Source organism: Colletotrichum phormii (assembly GCF_030913505.1).
Source record: "Colletotrichum phormii strain CBS 102054 chromosome Unknown BDP81scaffold_31, whole genome shotgun sequence".
In the NCBI taxonomy this organism is placed as follows: Eukaryota; Fungi; Ascomycota; class Sordariomycetes; order Glomerellales; family Glomerellaceae; genus Colletotrichum; species Colletotrichum phormii.
In genome coordinates, this window is record NW_026851473.1 from 168707 (window position 1) to 185233 (window position 16527).

The 16527-nt window shown below is 49.2% G+C and overlaps 5 protein-coding genes across 5 annotated transcripts; 3 read left to right on the forward strand and 2 right to left on the reverse strand.

Annotated features, from left to right (window-relative positions):
* Window positions 1-958: 958 nt before the first annotated feature.
* Window positions 959-1834, forward strand: BDP81DRAFT_454768 (uncharacterized protein; the record flags this gene model as incomplete). The annotated part of the gene is made up of 3 exons (XM_060592984.1): window positions 959-1195; window positions 1266-1731; window positions 1809-1834. 3 exons carry the CDS (start codon window positions 959-961, stop codon window positions 1832-1834), a joined length of 729 nt encoding a protein of 242 aa, XP_060439062.1.
* A 628-nt stretch (window positions 1835-2462) lies between these two features.
* BDP81DRAFT_485096 (glycosyl hydrolase) lies at window positions 2463-5227 on the forward strand (the record flags this gene model as incomplete). Its single annotated transcript, XM_060595136.1, has 2 exons — window positions 2463-2501; window positions 3695-5227. The coding sequence occupies 2 exons, from the start codon at window positions 2463-2465 to the stop codon at window positions 5024-5026; spliced, it is 1371 nt and encodes a 456-aa protein (XP_060439063.1). The 3' UTR covers window positions 5027-5227.
* Window positions 5228-5868: 641 nt separating this feature from the next.
* On the forward strand, window positions 5869-8075 carry BDP81DRAFT_440139 (heterokaryon incompatibility protein; the record flags this gene model as incomplete). The annotated part of the gene is made up of 1 exon (XM_060591475.1): window positions 5869-8075. The coding sequence occupies one exon, from the start codon at window positions 5872-5874 to the stop codon at window positions 7933-7935; it is 2064 nt and encodes a 687-aa protein (XP_060439064.1). The 3' UTR covers window positions 7936-8075.
* A 49-nt stretch (window positions 8076-8124) lies between these two features.
* BDP81DRAFT_505883 (OPT oligopeptide transporter) lies at window positions 8125-11126 on the reverse strand (the record flags this gene model as incomplete). Its single annotated transcript, XM_060595652.1, has 13 exons — window positions 8125-8751; window positions 8810-8919; window positions 8981-9177; window positions 9239-9274; window positions 9324-9439; window positions 9495-9595; window positions 9662-9779; window positions 9832-10080; window positions 10136-10260; window positions 10310-10346; window positions 10397-10470; window positions 10533-10738; window positions 10792-11126. The coding sequence occupies 13 exons, from the start codon at window positions 11124-11126 to the stop codon at window positions 8125-8127; spliced, it is 2331 nt and encodes a 776-aa protein (XP_060439065.1).
* A 1527-nt stretch (window positions 11127-12653) lies between these two features.
* Window positions 12654-13825, reverse strand: BDP81DRAFT_454771 (Intradiol ring-cleavage dioxygenase; the record flags this gene model as incomplete). The annotated part of the gene is made up of 3 exons (XM_060592985.1): window positions 12654-12803; window positions 12864-13455; window positions 13515-13825. 3 exons carry the CDS (start codon window positions 13823-13825, stop codon window positions 12654-12656), a joined length of 1053 nt encoding a protein of 350 aa, XP_060439066.1.
* Window positions 13826-16527: the final 2702 nt, after the last annotated feature.

Below are 16527 nucleotides of genomic sequence, written 5' to 3' on the forward strand. Positions count from 1 at the left end.
CTTCTCTTGCTCCGGCAAATATCCCCCTCGGGGCGCCCGTCGAGCTGAAAGGTTAAGATCATTGCCCTCATTGGTATTGAGGCACGCAAGATGACGGACACTCAATCCATGCTGGGAAGGTGAGCCCGCAGGAGGGGAAGGATTCCTCGATCGGTTGCCTAAACCTCTTTCTAGAAGACATCCATGCTTGGACAAAAGGTCAAAGAGTCGTCTGACCAGCCTCTGTTGGCTGCCACTCAACCTGCAAGACTCTAGGTATAATGGTCTCGCTATTCCCTTCCTGTCTTCAAGGTTGTATGGTTACTAGTCTAGCGCAAAACTGCCAGACACGCGTGAACCATCTCTCGTGTGATCCAGCATGCATGGGCATGGTTCTGGAGGGACATGGTACACGTTTTAGGGATGCCAACAACGCCTCAGGCAGCCGTGCGACTGATTATTCGAGTAGAGAAGGCGTGAAAAGGTTCTCATTTGAAGGCCGCAGGCGGGGAAAGATATATCCCACCGGCTTCAACGGTGGTGATACGACCTTGCAGTGATGGCAGTGATGACAATCACCGGGGAACCAATCAAGCCGTTGAGCGGACAAAAGCTGGGGAAATAGGCGCATGTTCTAAACGATCATTCATGTCTTCCCCAGCTTTCACCCCACAAACCGGTATTAGTCCAAGCCCTCCGCAATGCTCATTGGTGCGCGTCGAATCCTGATGCCAGCCACAAATCCAAGATGTGGCTCGGAAACGAGCCATTGGAGCGCAAGAGAAGGAACCGGAAATGGTGTCTACGTAACAGATTCAGCTTCTGCAGTAAGAAGGAAGGGGGGGGGCGTAGCGGGCGTTCTATGTTCCTGACTGCGCCCGCCGCACATCACAAAGTGTATAAGACAAATGTGGAGGCCGTGATGTGGAAGCTTTGACCCTGTGAAGTTGCATATGCGCCTGCAACCCAAGGCGCCGCGATGGCTGTCGTTTACTTCGAGACAAGCTGGGCCATCTTGAGCACTATCGGCGTGGCCAATACGCTATTTGGCTTCATCATTGCTGGCATCACGGCCTTTTCGCCAGTATCACTTATACCAATTGTTGTTTCTGTCGCAGGCTCTATCGCAAATGGGTTATGTTATTACAGCTTCTATGCAGACTACCCCATCTTGAATACGGCGGTCGCGTCTGGTGTTGCGGATGTTATGTGGATGGTACGCCGCGTTTGCTTTTTCTTTCCAGTACAGGCTCATACGGATAGACTTCAATCTAATCCAACTTCAGATTCAAGAAGCAGGCATTTCCTTCTACAGTTATGCTATTCTCACCCGCGTCCTGCGCAGCCGCGACCGTATCGTTTTCATGACTCTTTTCTGGATAGTGATAGGCACCATCTTTGTTCTCAGAATGATGATACTGGTTTCTCGGGTGAAGATACTCGTAAATGGAGAGTCTGATCTAATGCCGACCATCAACGGTCTCCATGTTGGCTATTTCTCATCCCTGGCTGTCCTTGAGTGTCTCAGCGCTTTCTTCCTCCTGCGCAAATTTGCCGCGGCGAAGTCGATATCACAAGGGGCATCAATCGCATCGACGCTCTTCCAGCATTTGATGCGAAGCACAGAGATTCGCCTCGCCATCCTGGCATTAATCGGAGTTACAAGGGCAGTCACCTACTTTTTTCAACCCGCAGTTCAGCAAGCCCGGACAGTGGCAGGCCAAATCGACAGATTTGTGTACACTCTTGAGTGTATGTTTCCGGTAATGATCTTGTAAGTTTGTCTCTTCACCGATTAAGTTACTTTGAAAGACTAATTTCCATTGCAGCATTGACATACTGGTCTCCCGCCTAGTGCATGAACAGACGACTCATGAGAATTCATCTTTCCGGCTTGCAAATAGACGGAATTCAAGTCAAGAACGACTGCCGTCGGCTGGAGGCAATGGAACACAGGTCGCCTCCGTCTGGAGCGGTGGAAAGCGAGTAAAGTTACAGGTTCGGAGGGAGTCCGGCACAAGTCGTTCTTCGCTCTTCCCGCCAGAGAATGTGAGCGACGGCTCAGACAGGAGTACACGCGATTTTGGCATGATCGATTATACTCTCGCCTCAGGGATCACTAAAACAATTGAGATAAAGGTCGAGAACAGTGCTCGCAAACGGTCACAAGATGCTGTGGAGACAAGTTCTATCTGAAATATTCATTAACCGCATAATATAATTCATCCTAATGTTGGGCTTGGTGTTTTCTCTTTTACTGAGCCCCTTGATACGTGAACACGGATTTCAGTTGCCGTTGACGAAGATATCAAGCATAGGACTAGGTAGCTGCCAGCGAAGGAATGAGCCTGCAGCCCGACTACAAATATCACATCTAGGCTCCAGCGGCATCAATCCCGAGTATGAAAGCCTCCAAACGTCTAATGAACCTCTAGAAATGCCAAAGAGACAGAGCGTGGAAGGAATTCTGATCATTAACAACTATGTGTCAATTCAAATTGACAATTGGGCCGACCCTTGTGGTAATCAAGCATGCAAATTACTTTGAGAGATGCCAACTCTCAGGATCTTTCTACGCGCACCTTTGAGACCCCAAAGCAAGGCAATGCTGGTGATTTTGACGACGAATTTTTAGTTATTCCACGGTATACGGGCCGTTTACTGAAACCTCTGAGAATTGCAACGTTACAAGCAACTTTCACTTCCGAACCTCGGCGTTTTGTTAGTAGTCAAGGCAGGGAACAGACACACCGTCGTCGAGTCTGAATTCTTTTGATCTATAAGGCTTCCGATTAGAAGATCAAGGTGCTTTCACGGAGATCGAGAGACTTTACAGGGGCTTCAAGAGTTCAAGGTTGCATTGCAGCTCATTATTGCTAACAGGGCCCATAATCTACCTATTTGGCCCTCTTCTGCATCTTGCCAAGCATTAGAATACAAGTAGTTGTTCTGTACTGTGTAGACTGTCTAGATACGCGCAAGGGCAAGAATGATGTCGGCCCTGAATTGCGAATACTCACTGGGCGTCTGTCTCAAGACTGGAACAACTTGTCGTAAGGTAATGATTGTGTCAAGGGCTCTAGTAATTGAGGTGGCTGGAGTAGGTAGGCAAGGCAGGTATCATATGTGACAATTGGTCACATGAGAGGACTTCAAATGTCGGCTATCAACAGAGACCCAGTATTATTCTGTAGTCAAGTGGGTAAAAAGAGAGAATTGAGCCCATTCTGTGAAAGAAAGCCTCCGAAGATCTGCAGTGTATTCCCCGTTGCTGGTCTGCCGATGACCAATACCGTCGCCACTTCCGCATGTCGGTGCGACCTCGTGTCACCCGCAGTAACGGTAGGATCCCATTGATGCGGTTGGTCATCGTAACTTTTATCCGCACCCGGTGTAGTGCAGGTGGACGGAGAAATACTCATGTTACACTAGCATCTACGGGTACAGCGTATCCATCATACAAACCTTTACAGACTCTAGTAACGCGATGAATAATGCTAAAGCTCACAATAGGATTTTTATATATTATATGGCAAGACATACTATGTCAATAATCTTAAGACTTGTAACTCAACCTCACGCAAGGTATACCAGGTCAACTCGTGAACACCAGTCCAGTGAACCACCACTCTTTTGGGCACAACTACATCAAGAACAAGGGATTCCTGGTCGACAATCTACCACGATGACGAATATGCACAGCTGGTGTTTGAAGCATGCTCTGCTGCTTTCTTCAGTTCTTCTTTGCAATTTCGGCACAGTGTACGCCGACAACCCGATTATCCAAACATCCTACACTGCGGATCCTGCTCCTCTTATCGTCGACGACCGAGTTTATCTCTTCACCGGCCATGACGAGGATGGTTCAACAAACTACGACATGAGAGAGTGGCTTCTCTTCTCCTCCGCGGACATGGTCAATTGGCAACATCACGGCAGCCCCATGAATATCAGCACATTTACTTGGGCGAGCGCCAATGCCTGGGCTGGGCAGGTCATCGGCCGGAATGGGAAGTACTACTTCTATGTTCCGGTGACCAGTCGCGACGGCGCCATGTCCATCGGCGTTGGTGTCAGCGACAGTGTCACTGGCCCATTTGTTGATGCTATTGGTGGCCCTCTTCTCGGCAATGGCCAGATTGACCCCACCGTTTTCATCGACGATGACGGGCAAGCCTACATGTTTTGGGGCAACCCAGATCTGTGGTATGTCAAGCTCAACGAAGACATGATTTCGTTCAGCGGCGAAATTTCAAAGGTCGAGCTCACTGTCGACGGGTTTGGCGCTCGCAATGATACCACAGGACGCCCTTCGGCCTTCGAAGAGGGTCCCTGGGCCTACAAGCGAGGAGATCTCTACTATATGATCTATGCAGCTGTGTGTTGCCCGGAGGATATTCGCTACAGCACAGGCCCTACGATCATGGGGCCATGGACTTATCAAGGTCTTGTCATGCCCTCGGAAGGCGGCAGCTTTACGAACCATCCTGGTGTGGTTGATTTCGGCGACATCTCGTACTTCTTCTACCACAACGGCGCCTTGCCAGGTGGGGGTGGGTTTACTCGATCTGTTGCGGTCGAGAGCTTCAACTATCTTTCCGATGGATCTATCCCAGAAATGAAGATGACTACCGAAGGCCCGGCTCAAAGAAAGGGTGTGAATCCTTTCGAAAGACAAGAGGCAGAGTTGATTGCTTGGTCTCAAGGCATTGAAGTTGAAGTTTGTAGCGAGGGCGGTATGGCTGTTGCTTTCGTCAACGATGGTGACTATATCAAGGTCAAGGGTGTCGAATTCGGCAATGGCGTGGCAAAGTTCACTGCCGGTGTATCATCCGCAACCGCCGGTGGTAGCATTGAGATACGTCTCGACGGCTCAGACGGAATCCTCATCGGTACTTGCGCTGTTACAGGCACTGGTGGATGGCAAACATGGACGACCGTGACATGCTCTGTCAACGACGCTGAAGGCAGCCACGATCTTTACTTCAGTTTTACTGGAGAGGGAACCGACTACCTATTGAACTTTGACTGGTGGCAGTTCGAGTAACGGATTTGAGTTCTGGTAGAAAAGGCCCAAGAACATTAATTCTGACTGCGAGGTCAATTCGCATGCCATGGGATCAAGGAGCTGTCCAGGATTTAACCCTACGCTGGTTAGTGGTGCAGAACTTAGCCAAACTGGGTGAACTCTTTGTCTATTCCCTAGCCCATGACTTCAAATCGATCAGTACCTTAGTTGACAAATGACAATTTCATAATAAGCTTTGATTATCTGACATCATCATTTGTACAATGCCTGCTTCTCTGTAAGTGTAGGGGAAGAAGGCCGAGAATGTCCACCTCATGAACTTCTTGGATGTGACTTTCACGAGCGAGCTGTGGACCCGCTTGCCTTGAGAATGCTTAATGATAGTCCTGAAGATCATACCCAATAGCCACACCGAGCCGAAAGAACATTGGTTTCATGGATTAGAAATGATAGCTGAGGTGAAATGTTTCTATTCGTAGAGGATGTCTTCAGCGTAAAGAATCCCAGTTATGCAATAAGCATGTAACTAGGTAGTAAAGTAGGTGTGGGGCTGGGAGTCAGAATGATTAAAGTGGAAAAAAGCTCGAACAAAGTAATGACCCAAAAGAGCCTACTTTTGCATGGTATCTTCGCATTTGAACCAATTGCGTTGCGAGATAGCCCCTCATTATTCTGGAATGGGGCTTTGCCGAATGTCAGGCGGGTTCATGCTAGGCAACATCGTAAGCATGGCACTCGACCTGGGGAGCGAATCAACAAGTCACATCTAATCGTAGGCTCCGGCGGTGGAAGCCAAGACTAAATACCGCAAAGACCGCCTCTGGAGTGAGTGTAGGATATGTAATAACCATCTCTCTATCACAATGGCAACTCAAAGACTCACAGAAGCTGCCGCATTCAGCTACTACCCGCTCAACGAAGATCGGAACGAGATCCGGGTCCTCAACCTACAGACAATCGAACGGCCACCTCTTGCCAAGTTTCGCGATGAGCCATCGGAATGGCATGGCCTCGTACACTGTACGATAGAGCATGTTTCACTTGATGCACATCTGCCAGACTATAGAGCTTGGTCGTCACAAACACCGCAGCTGTCTCGGAGGAATAGCGACGAGCGCTGGCGACGGTTCTCGAATGAGCGATATCGATCCTTGAGCCCGACAAGAGTGAGCTCGCCGTTCGAGAGACCACGGGCGCATCATCGCTATCATCGCTTTTCATGGGGTGACTACGGAGCCCTCAGCTACACTTGGGGAGACCAGACTGTGAAAGTGCCGATCATCGTGAATGATCAGGTGGTGCTGGTCGGTCAAAGCTTAGAGTCGGCTCTGCGAGCTTTATCTTCGGATCCGGACTATATCGACGGTGTGAAAATCTGGGCCGATGCAATCTGCATCAATCAGAAAGACCTGGCCGAGCGTAATAGTCAAGTAAAGCGCATGCGTCAGATCTATGGCAAAGCGCTCATCGTCTCGATCTGGTTGGGCGATATTCCCAACGAATCGGTTCCCGACATGGCTCAGCTACACGAATTGATAATCAAATCAGAAGACAAAGCTGCAGCATCTGAGGTGCTGGACGTAGCAATGGCGGACCCAGAAAAGAAGGAAACCATCCGGAGGGCCATCGATGTAGTTGTTAAGAAGACATACTGGTCACGGATTTGGGTAATCCAGGAGAAATGCCTGGGTCCCTTCAACCCTTCCATTCTTTTTGGGACGTTTCGAATGGGATTAGTGCCGTTGCATAACTTCCTCCAGAGTGTCACAAACATCCACGGTGCTGTGAGGGCTCGTGAGAAAGTGTGGCGAATCTTGAAGTTGGTTGAGTTAGTAACTGCGACTCAAGACCGTGTTCGCCGCGGTCGAGCTCAGACAGACGAGGAGCGTAGGCAAGATCAAGACGATCTTGGACTGCTCTTGATGATTGGGAGAATGGCAGGCTCACTCGACTTGAGAGACCGTTTGTACGGATTAATGGGCATGATACCGGAATATGTGGCCAAACTCATCGAACCGGACTATACGAAGAATGTAGAAGATGTGTTCTCAGATTTTGCTAGCGCTCTTATCACTGGCTTCGAATCTTTCGACATAGTTCTGACTGGGACGACGGAATCGACTCTCAAGCTTCCTTCCTGGGTGCCGGATTTGACATCTCCGTGGGATCCTTATCTCTGGGGGTCAGATTGTAACGCCAGCTGGGGACAAAAAGCCAAGTTCCGGCTAGAAAACGACGGGAAGGTCCTGATTACTAGCGGATATCTCGTCGATGTGGTAGATGGGTTGGCTCCTTTCTTGGGTTGGAAGCACGGTGGGCTCGGTGTTTGGCAAGATGCCGTCCAGCCGGCATCTGTTGAAATGCCGAGTGATCCCAAGGCGGCAATCGTACGGACCCTTCATCGAGCTGCGGTCTACGACTGTGACTCAGGAACAACGATTCTTGATATTCCTTGGCTCAAGAGCCTGAGTCCCGACGATCCAGACATCGTGGTGCTGGAGAAGCGTGGCTGGGGCAAAGTTCTCAGACACGCTAATCTCAACGATTTGACTCAGTTTCGCAAGCAGGTTAACGACAATTTCCAACCTTGGGGTCGGAAGTTTCAGTCCTTCTTTCCCCATGTTCAAGACGTCGGAGATTGTGTAGATCCTAAGCCCTTCTTGGAATCACTTGACAAGCACGTTGGAATCGTGTACCCGGTCTTCACCACGGAGAAGGGGCTTTTCGGCACCGCAATTCTTCAACAAATACAGAAGGGAGACTCAGTTTTCGTTCTACCAGGATGCTCAGCGCCCATTATTATGCGGCAGGAAAATGGCCATTGGAAAGTTATCTCCCAGTGCTTCGTGGATGGTCTTATGCGTGGGGAGATAAAGACTGTGGTGGATGGGAATGGCTTCAAATTGACAAAAATACGAATAAGCTAGGCAGAGAAAACTTCCAATTTCGCCCCAGTCCATTGTTTAACCAAGTCATGTTCCGCTTCAACGACTGCTATGCTAGCTCGAAGTGTTTGCGGTCTCGAGATGCAATTCCCGTTGAGTCAAATACTTTCTTGGTATTGCTGTAACTTCGTTGGACCTGAGGTAGCATGTGTTTCTTTCTGTGCCCATGCATCATCCCTTCAAGGCAAAGCACCTCTCAATATTTTCCGCATTATTCCCCCACCAGTGCGCCATTACAGCTCCGGTTGTGCCAAGGAAAATGAAGATGAACAACAGATTGGCGTTGAAACCAGTGTCCAAGGCTGCGCCACTGATGTATGCCCATTTGTTCCAGAAAGCACGTCGATAACGGTACAGGTAGAAGTTGAAGAAGGTTCCAACAAGGAAAGTTGTGAAGGGTCCCGTGCTAAGGTTTCCGTGAAATGTAGCCGCGCTCGCGAAGAAGATGGTCGAATTCCAGAGGTCGAAACGGGCCTTTGGAAACTTCTTGTGAAGGACCCAGATGATGATCGGCGCTATCGCGCCAGCAGGGAAGCCGTAGAGTACAGGCTTGAAAAAAGACGACGCGAAGAGCTTCTTTGGCCCGACAAGCGCATACTGGATGCCAGCGGTGTTGTAGCTCTTAAACTCTTGACCAGTCCATTGTCCTTGAGGATCCGCAACTCGACCGCTCACGTAGTCAAATTTGGATGCAATGACCCAACGCATGACGCCGTAATTGATAGGGAGAGCTATCATATTCGCGATGATTTGGACCCCAATCACGTCTCGTGGAGGAAGATGGAGGTAATGCCCAATCTAGGTTGTGTGTTAGTATTCTTTGCACAGATAGATCGCCAATCAGAATAAAACATACCTTTTGGTCTTCCAGAACAATACGAGCATCGTACCAGACGTTGCCAGAAATGATGCGATACGCTAGCTGGCCAAGGGGATGGCGTGACGATCCCTTCGCGTCGATCATATCTACGGCCCCCGGTCAGCCATTATGTCTTCACAAGCAAAGCCACAGTATGCTTGAACTAACAGCCGTATATGAGTTCATTGAAGAACCCAACCTTGATCGAATAACCAGACATGGCATAAACCAGACTCATGGGGAGCATGGCAGCACCACCAAAGCCCAGAGCGACGAAATAAGTCCAAGTCGGCATCCAGACAGACTTTGTGGCAACGATCACGAGCAGAATCCCGATGGGGATGATCGTCAGAAGGACCCATTCCCTTAATAACGGACTTAGCCGAAGTTCGACTGAAGAGCATCTTAGGAGGACAGTGAACTTACCAAAGTGTAAGGCTCGGGTACTGCTGAATAATTCGGCTAAATAAGTCAGGAAATAGCACATAGAATCTGGATATAAGTGACCAACCTCAATCTATCTTGGTGATACTCTCCCTCGGCCTTTCTTGCTTTCCAGATCTTGACAACTTTTGGGCCCAGAAACAGGCCACACCAAACAAAGGAAGAAATATATGATGCGTACCACTTTGATGTATTATTAGCAGCTTCGCGGGAGATTCAATGTCGAGAGACTACTCACCATGAAGATTTCCCATGTGTACTGAGCACCTGAGTACGCCAGACCAACCTCATGGTATGCTGTATCATTGACATGCTGAACGCCGCTTGAGTCAGTGTAGACTGGATCGTGTTCATTAGCATTAATAGTAAGCCCTCCATAAGAAGGGCACTTGGTTGTTATCTTACTTAGAGACTCAAACGGGTAGGAGGAGCCGTTCTTCTGGAATACGCCATTTGACATGATGTCGAACGTGGGGGATCCCCACAAGTTGCCAAAATAAGCAACGGGAATCAAGATCCATGTCTTGATAACAGTCAGTACAGAACATGTGTCGGAACGAGACACTAAAACTTACTGTGATGATAAAGCCAACAAAGATAGTTACTTGTACACTGTAAGGATATGTAATGACGGTGGACGTGATGTTGGACCAGTTGAGTGTGATGTTGAGGAGCCCAATGCCTCCACGGCCGGCACCAAGGAAGTTGACAGTGTGATTGCGACTCGCAAACCAACATAGAGGAGCAAGAGCAGCAACGAAAGGGAACAGATACTCGGGGAGAAATTGCCAGAGAAACGTGCCGAGCAGAATCCACCAGAAAACCTTCATCATAGTGTTAGTTTAGTTGAGGGCGGGTGGCTGATGATGCCCAACTTACTCTCATTTGTTTCTGGGAAACGCTTTTGTGTAACTCGGACTTTCCTTGCATACTCCTATATAATGTGACCTGTTGAAGAGACAAAGGGAATATGAACTCGGGGTCATCAATCAGAATCTTCCGGACTTCGGCTTGTCAGGAAATCTGTGAATAGTGCAAGGCATTTGGACTTACCCATTGCGGCGAATGAAAATCCGAGCAGAGAAGCACCCTGATTACTCTTAGCACTCAAACCTCAAGTCATGAAATGTTCAATCTCACCCATCCAAAGAAGAGCGCAACAGCTGGATTCATTGTGATGCCATAATACAGTGCTGCGTTGGTCGGCAAGTAGGCTAAGGCAATCCGTGTAAGTTGGGGCTGGGAGCAGGAGCGCAGGCAGTCGAAGGTAACTTACTCGCCCATTGGCCTTGACTGCCCGCATTGGCAGCAATACCAATGATTGCATGTTCTTTGATGGAAAAGGGTCCAGGGTTAAGTGAGAAAGAGAAACGCCCAAGAGGCACCGTGTGAGCAGGTAGAATACGTGCTAATAGTCGACCAAGAGGAGCAGAGGCCAAGATGACGAAGAATACAGGGAACGGAGCTGTGGTAGTTCGAAAACTGGTTTGCTATCAGTAAGTCGTCAGGCTGCATGATGGAGATGGAAGAAGTACTAAGAAAGCTGCGAAACAATGCTTCCAGTCGTGCAGAAGATTGCAGAGAGAAGGATTGCCCGGAAGGTGAGGACTGGTAAAGTCGGGTCGTCTTCAAATCCGACAACATTGCGAACTAGCTTGGGGATGTTGGCGAACTCTTCAGATTTGAAGTCGTACTCTAGTTCCGAGTCTTCGGTCGATCCTCTCTTTATTCCGTCTGAGCCATCGTCAATACCTCCAAGGAATAGCTTTTCCGACGTCTCAAAGACAGAATCAACGGCCACCTTAGGGTTGGTTGACTCTTTGGAGTCGTTCAGGGCAGTATTATCTTTTTCGTCACGTAATTGAGACATGGTTGGATGATGGCATTACAGAACTCAAAATGTAGGGTTGACACTGCGACGCTTCCGAGAAGTATAAGTAAATCGATCGAAACCCCGTTCATTGTTCACAAGGAGGGAGCAGCATGCAATTGCGGATCTTCGTGATGTGCTTGTGAGCAGTGTTGGTGCGTTGCCACCTCGGTAATGCAAACCCTCTTCCAGTCGGGACTAGCTTATCATTGTCTGTCGATGAAAGTCTTCCAAGTCTCATTGGATGTTAATCTGTATTCGGAATAGACTACTCAAAGGACTATCCTCAAACATTCGACAAAGCATCTCCTGGACCAATGATTCCCTTGGACACGTTGCTTGCCTCAAGGGTACAATCTAATCCTAGCAGACGTTGGATGTGATGTTGGTTGCAGTTGGTCTAGCGTCGGCTAATACACCCTGGCGATTCTACCGACCGGCATCGGAAATAAGAGGAATGGTTGAAGGATGTCGATACTGCATGCGAAGCCTGCATTATCTGATCACGTTATCAAGGCGCAATGTAGATGGAGTATGTCGAGATCGACCAGTGGCAGCGGAGGAGGTCCGACACCTCCTCCCCCAGGTTTGATAAGAACGCATCGCAGACCACTGAGAACACAACTTTAAAGAAGTGGTAGTGCGGGCATCTCAGACTTTCGAGGCAGTACGTCCGGCATCCCGCCCTTGGCGCATGGGATAAGGTAGTCTTACTGTAGCTCTGAGGTTGGGGCATTGCACCTTTCTCACCTGCTGTTGGAAAGGCCTTGGCGAGGTGACGACAGCTTGTCAATTGCGAACATCGGACGAGGTCCGATAGCGTCTGATCCATCTTACATGCAACGTGATCTACTGAGACGTTGCGAGCAATGGCCAAGAAGATAGCCATAGATAGCCTAATCCCACTCTTGCCTACGATGGAAGCGCATCAAGGCCCATATGTTTATGGGCAGCTTGCTTTTTGATCTCGTGCTTCTGCAACATTGAGGTCGTGGTTCCGCATAAAAACCCCCAAGTTTAAATACAGCTAAGAATGGACAATCTTGTCGCTAGAAGCCTGGAGTCAAATGACGCTCGAGCCTCCAAGATACCGTCCAGGAATCATCATCTTTGAGTCAAGGTTGCCAAAAATCTGCGCAACTTACAATCAAGTCTCTTCAAATGTTGCAATTAATAATGGCAGCAAGAACCTGCGTCGGCGAAAGATCGTTGTCTTGTAACAAAGATTTATCGTGCGGATGTTTCAACTTGTTTATAATGATTTAGGGTCCAGCAATGTGACTGAAAAGACTGTTGAGGGTGTTTGGTTAGGTTGGGCGGGCGGCGTAGACTTCAAAATCGGTAGCACCATTCACGACCAAGATATAGTTCCACAAGTGCCCACGTGAAGCTCTAGTTTCTATATGCTTGGGTATCTAGCTCTTGAATTTTCAACTTGAAACCAACTCCTATGCAGAGTGCATCTACAACAAATAGTTCCAGCAGACTGGATGTAACATTGACTGACATGGTCATTCGAGACCACGTCTAAGACGTGTATCCATCAGCCCTATCGACTGCGGTTGCCTGAGCCAACTTCGCATCATCCACACTGACAGTAGGAAGGTATCCCTGAGGGTTGACGCCACCTCCAGTGATGGCGAGTCCATCGGCAGTCGAGTTGACACCAATCGTAATCTATTACATCGTGTTAGCAAACTTCGGATTTCGATTCAATCTGAGAGGCTATCTACTCACGTATCCAACGAGACCATCCTCGATGTTGTCAGTCAACTGGCTGACGCTGATGACAGCACTGTACCCGTCGGAGCTGGCATCCGAGTACAGCGAGTCCTCCTCGTTGGTAGTACGGTTCAACGTCGTGAGGTGCTCACTGTACGGGCTGACAGCATACACCTGGCTCAGGAGATCCTCCTCAAAGAACAGCTGACCAATGTGCTGCACCTTGCTGGCGGAGTACGACGTGCCATTCGCAATGTTAGTCTGCGCGGTGACGTGGATATGAGTCGTTCTGGTGATATAATATCCGGGGAACTTTGTGAGGAACTCCACAACACCGTTCTGGTCGGTCGTCTGGATCCCGCGCAGGAATGTCTCGTCGTCGGTGGTGCCGTCCGTCCTTGTCGACCAGTTGTCTAGGAGCTCCGCGGTGTTGGGGTCGATTCCGGTGAAGGAGGAGTACGAGCCGGTCGCGTTGCAGTTCCAAATCGTGAGGGCTGTGCCGACGAGAGGCTCGCATGTCTCAATGTCGATTACGCCCATGTCGAGGTAGAAGTCGATACCTCCTTGCGTCTCACGAAGATCGTGACGGTGGATTTCTCCATCAACACTGTCACCAAGTCAGTCTCCGCATCAACCTTGACACCGGAACCATCGTAGTCGACTTACCCATAGGGACCCCAGACGGTGTCAGGGGCCAAAACGCAAGTGTCGTTCTGGATGGTGGTGTACTGCAACGAGTTCCGGGACATCAGGTCCCGGGTATCGACATGGCCGTTCTGAACTCGGCGGGCTTGCAGACGAGCTGCTCGCTTCGCAAACATTTCCGCCTTGCGCTCCTCAATGGCCGCGGCGCACCTGTCGGTGCTTCGGCCGATCAGACGGGCCTCATGTTTTGCTTGTTCGGCAGTGAGCTTCTCTGGGTGAGCGAGGGTGGTCCCTGCGGCCAGGGCAAAGAGAAACAAGTCGGTGAACAGCATGTTGGAGATGAATATCGCAAAGAAAGACTTTTGGAATGAGAGTTAGGTCGTGTTGAGACTGAGTGATGAGAGTAAAGTTCTTAACTCCACGTTATTCTTCCGAGGATCCCATCATCTCTTATATGGCAATGTCTTCGCTCGATTATTTCCGTATTCCATCGCCCATCACCATCTTTGGCATTGCTCGGGGTTCTGTAGCCATTCGCTAATCAATTTCTCCTTAATGGCTTACGTTGCGACGACTTTGATTGGAACAGCCCCCTTGCGCGGCTGACGTCCACCTCTACGTTGTCGGCCGGGAAGTGGGAGAGTTTGTGGAGTTGAGGCTCTTGAAGAGGAATATAGCGACCGCGCTCGCCACGGAACCCGAGGCCTTGGCTACGGACTACCCGTCGAATTACCATTAAGGGAGGGGTCTTGCTAAGCCTACGCATTGTATGCGTACATGCTATTGGTGATTCGACGGCATGATGGGTACTGATGTAAAGATGGTACTCAATTTAGGGCTGAGCTCTTTAGCATGTTGGTGTTATAACGGGTGTTAAGGATCTTCGCCTCCTTTCCGCGGCGGCTGTGCACCGGCATACGCGTAGAACCGCGGAATATCTCCATCTTTACCCGTCTGGGAAATTTCCTCGTCGACTACCAAATCCGGTTTCGAGGTAATGAGTTGCGAGCCTCCTGGAAGTTCGGACTTTGGCCGAGCTTGTGTAAGAAGTAACCATTACGGGCTCATCCAGACCTGAGATTCTACAACTCCGACGACCGGAAATCAAGACGAGAGAGCAATCGTGAGTCGATAGTTGATCAGTATGGATGAATTGCTAACCAACATTGATGGTTGAAATGATTATCAGCGTTTTCTATCGATATTAACACTTGGTTGTCACCCCTCACTGAACACGATTTTGATTCAAGTACGTTCAGAACATAGCTTGTCAAGACGAAGTCGCGACGTCGATTTTCTTCCTTTGAAGGATGGCTTTAGCCCTTCAAGCCCAGAAGGAGGATAATAGTAAAGCAGTATCGACGGAGATATAAGCTCTGCGAATGTGCGATGAACTATTCTGATCGTCTGGCGTATCCCAGTGTGGGCTATTTGTGGCACATCACGGCTCCCACCTCCTTAACGCGTCATGTTCAGGGAGGTGGGCGTCGCGAAGTGGGATGTCGAAACGGGTGACTAACACAGAGTCGATCAAGAAATACATGAAGAATCCCAAGTACACTCAAAGGATGGCCACTCTCATGAAAAGTCTTAAGGATCCCTCTCCTCGTGTTTTCCAAGCAATGCACGGCCAAGAGCTCAGCGGAAAGTCACCTTCAACACGCCGGGCCCGCTCATACATGCATCCCAACGGACGAACCCGTCCCAAATTTGCAAGTACGGATGCAGACTCACACTGATCGTCGGATCTAAGGAACTCAACCATGATCAGATGAATCCAAACAAAAGCTTAATCACAGACGCGATGCATTGTGGAAAAGAATTAGGATCATTTACCTCCCAACTAAAATCGAGACGTTCTTCCCCAGATTGTTCTAGAGCCAGTGCCACCACCAAACGAAATGAAGAGGGCCCGCGTGGGAAAAGGTCACCTATGAAGCTAAGCTTGCCAAGTGAGCGACCTGAGACACGTTAAAAGTTGATCAGCTTGGGCTGGGCTGGTCGCAACCTTCTTTTTAGACTTATTTAGGTTTAGTTGGGTCAGCAGAGCCGGCCACGTTCCTGGTGGGATATGCTTAATTTATTTCCACGAGAGAGTTTCTGCTCTGGAATCGTCACAACTTATGCACTTGGAAAACATATTTTATGATGGAAAAAATACAGGCTGGCTTACAATTGAGCGGAACTGTATCGTGTTTACTTCTCACCATCAACCCATATCCTGCATTGATTGCAAGACTCTCTGACGATATTTCCCGCCACAAAAGCGTCCCATCACCAAACGCCTCGACAAGAATAAACATAGCCCAGCCACAGAACCTCAGTCTCCCCAAATTCAAGGTAAGCCCAACGAGACTAGGAACCAGACCCCGCTATGACACTTCAACTCTTGGCAGGCGACCTAACCCCGACTCAATCATCGTCAGCTTCTCCCTTGCCAAAACTGGTCGACCTGAGTAAGCCAAGTAGCCTCGTCGTTCCCAAAGTAGGACGTCAGCTCTGGGGGACTACCCGGCAAGGGTTCTGCTTTCGATAGAACCTTCACACGTGCCTCACTATCTGTGATTCTACAGTCTATCCCGAAGAGGCAAGCGGGGAACGGGAAGTAAGGAGATGTGCTCGACCGACGACCGTCCCATCTTGACCACGGCCTGATGTCTGTGTGTGCCCGTCGACGGTGGCAGCGCTTTGTAGTTTTGTGAGCGGCCAATCAGGGCGATTTTCTGTTTTAGAGTCGAACAGGTAGTTCAGGCTGGTCGACGCGAGGATATCGTGACTATATGGAAGTTCAGCAGGTCCAAGTTGTATATGAAGTGTTCAAGATCCCATGACTTTACCTTTCAATCTATCCAGACAACTCTGTGCAGGAAGCTCGAATCTCCATCTCTTTCCAGTCCATCTTTCTTTTATTTATCATTCATTGATATCAAGTCTTTCTTTCCTTATTCCCTAGTATCATCTACACTCATTCACAATGCAGCTCCCACCAAGAGCAGTGTCCCTCGCGGCACTCCTCCTCCCCCTCCTCGCCTCA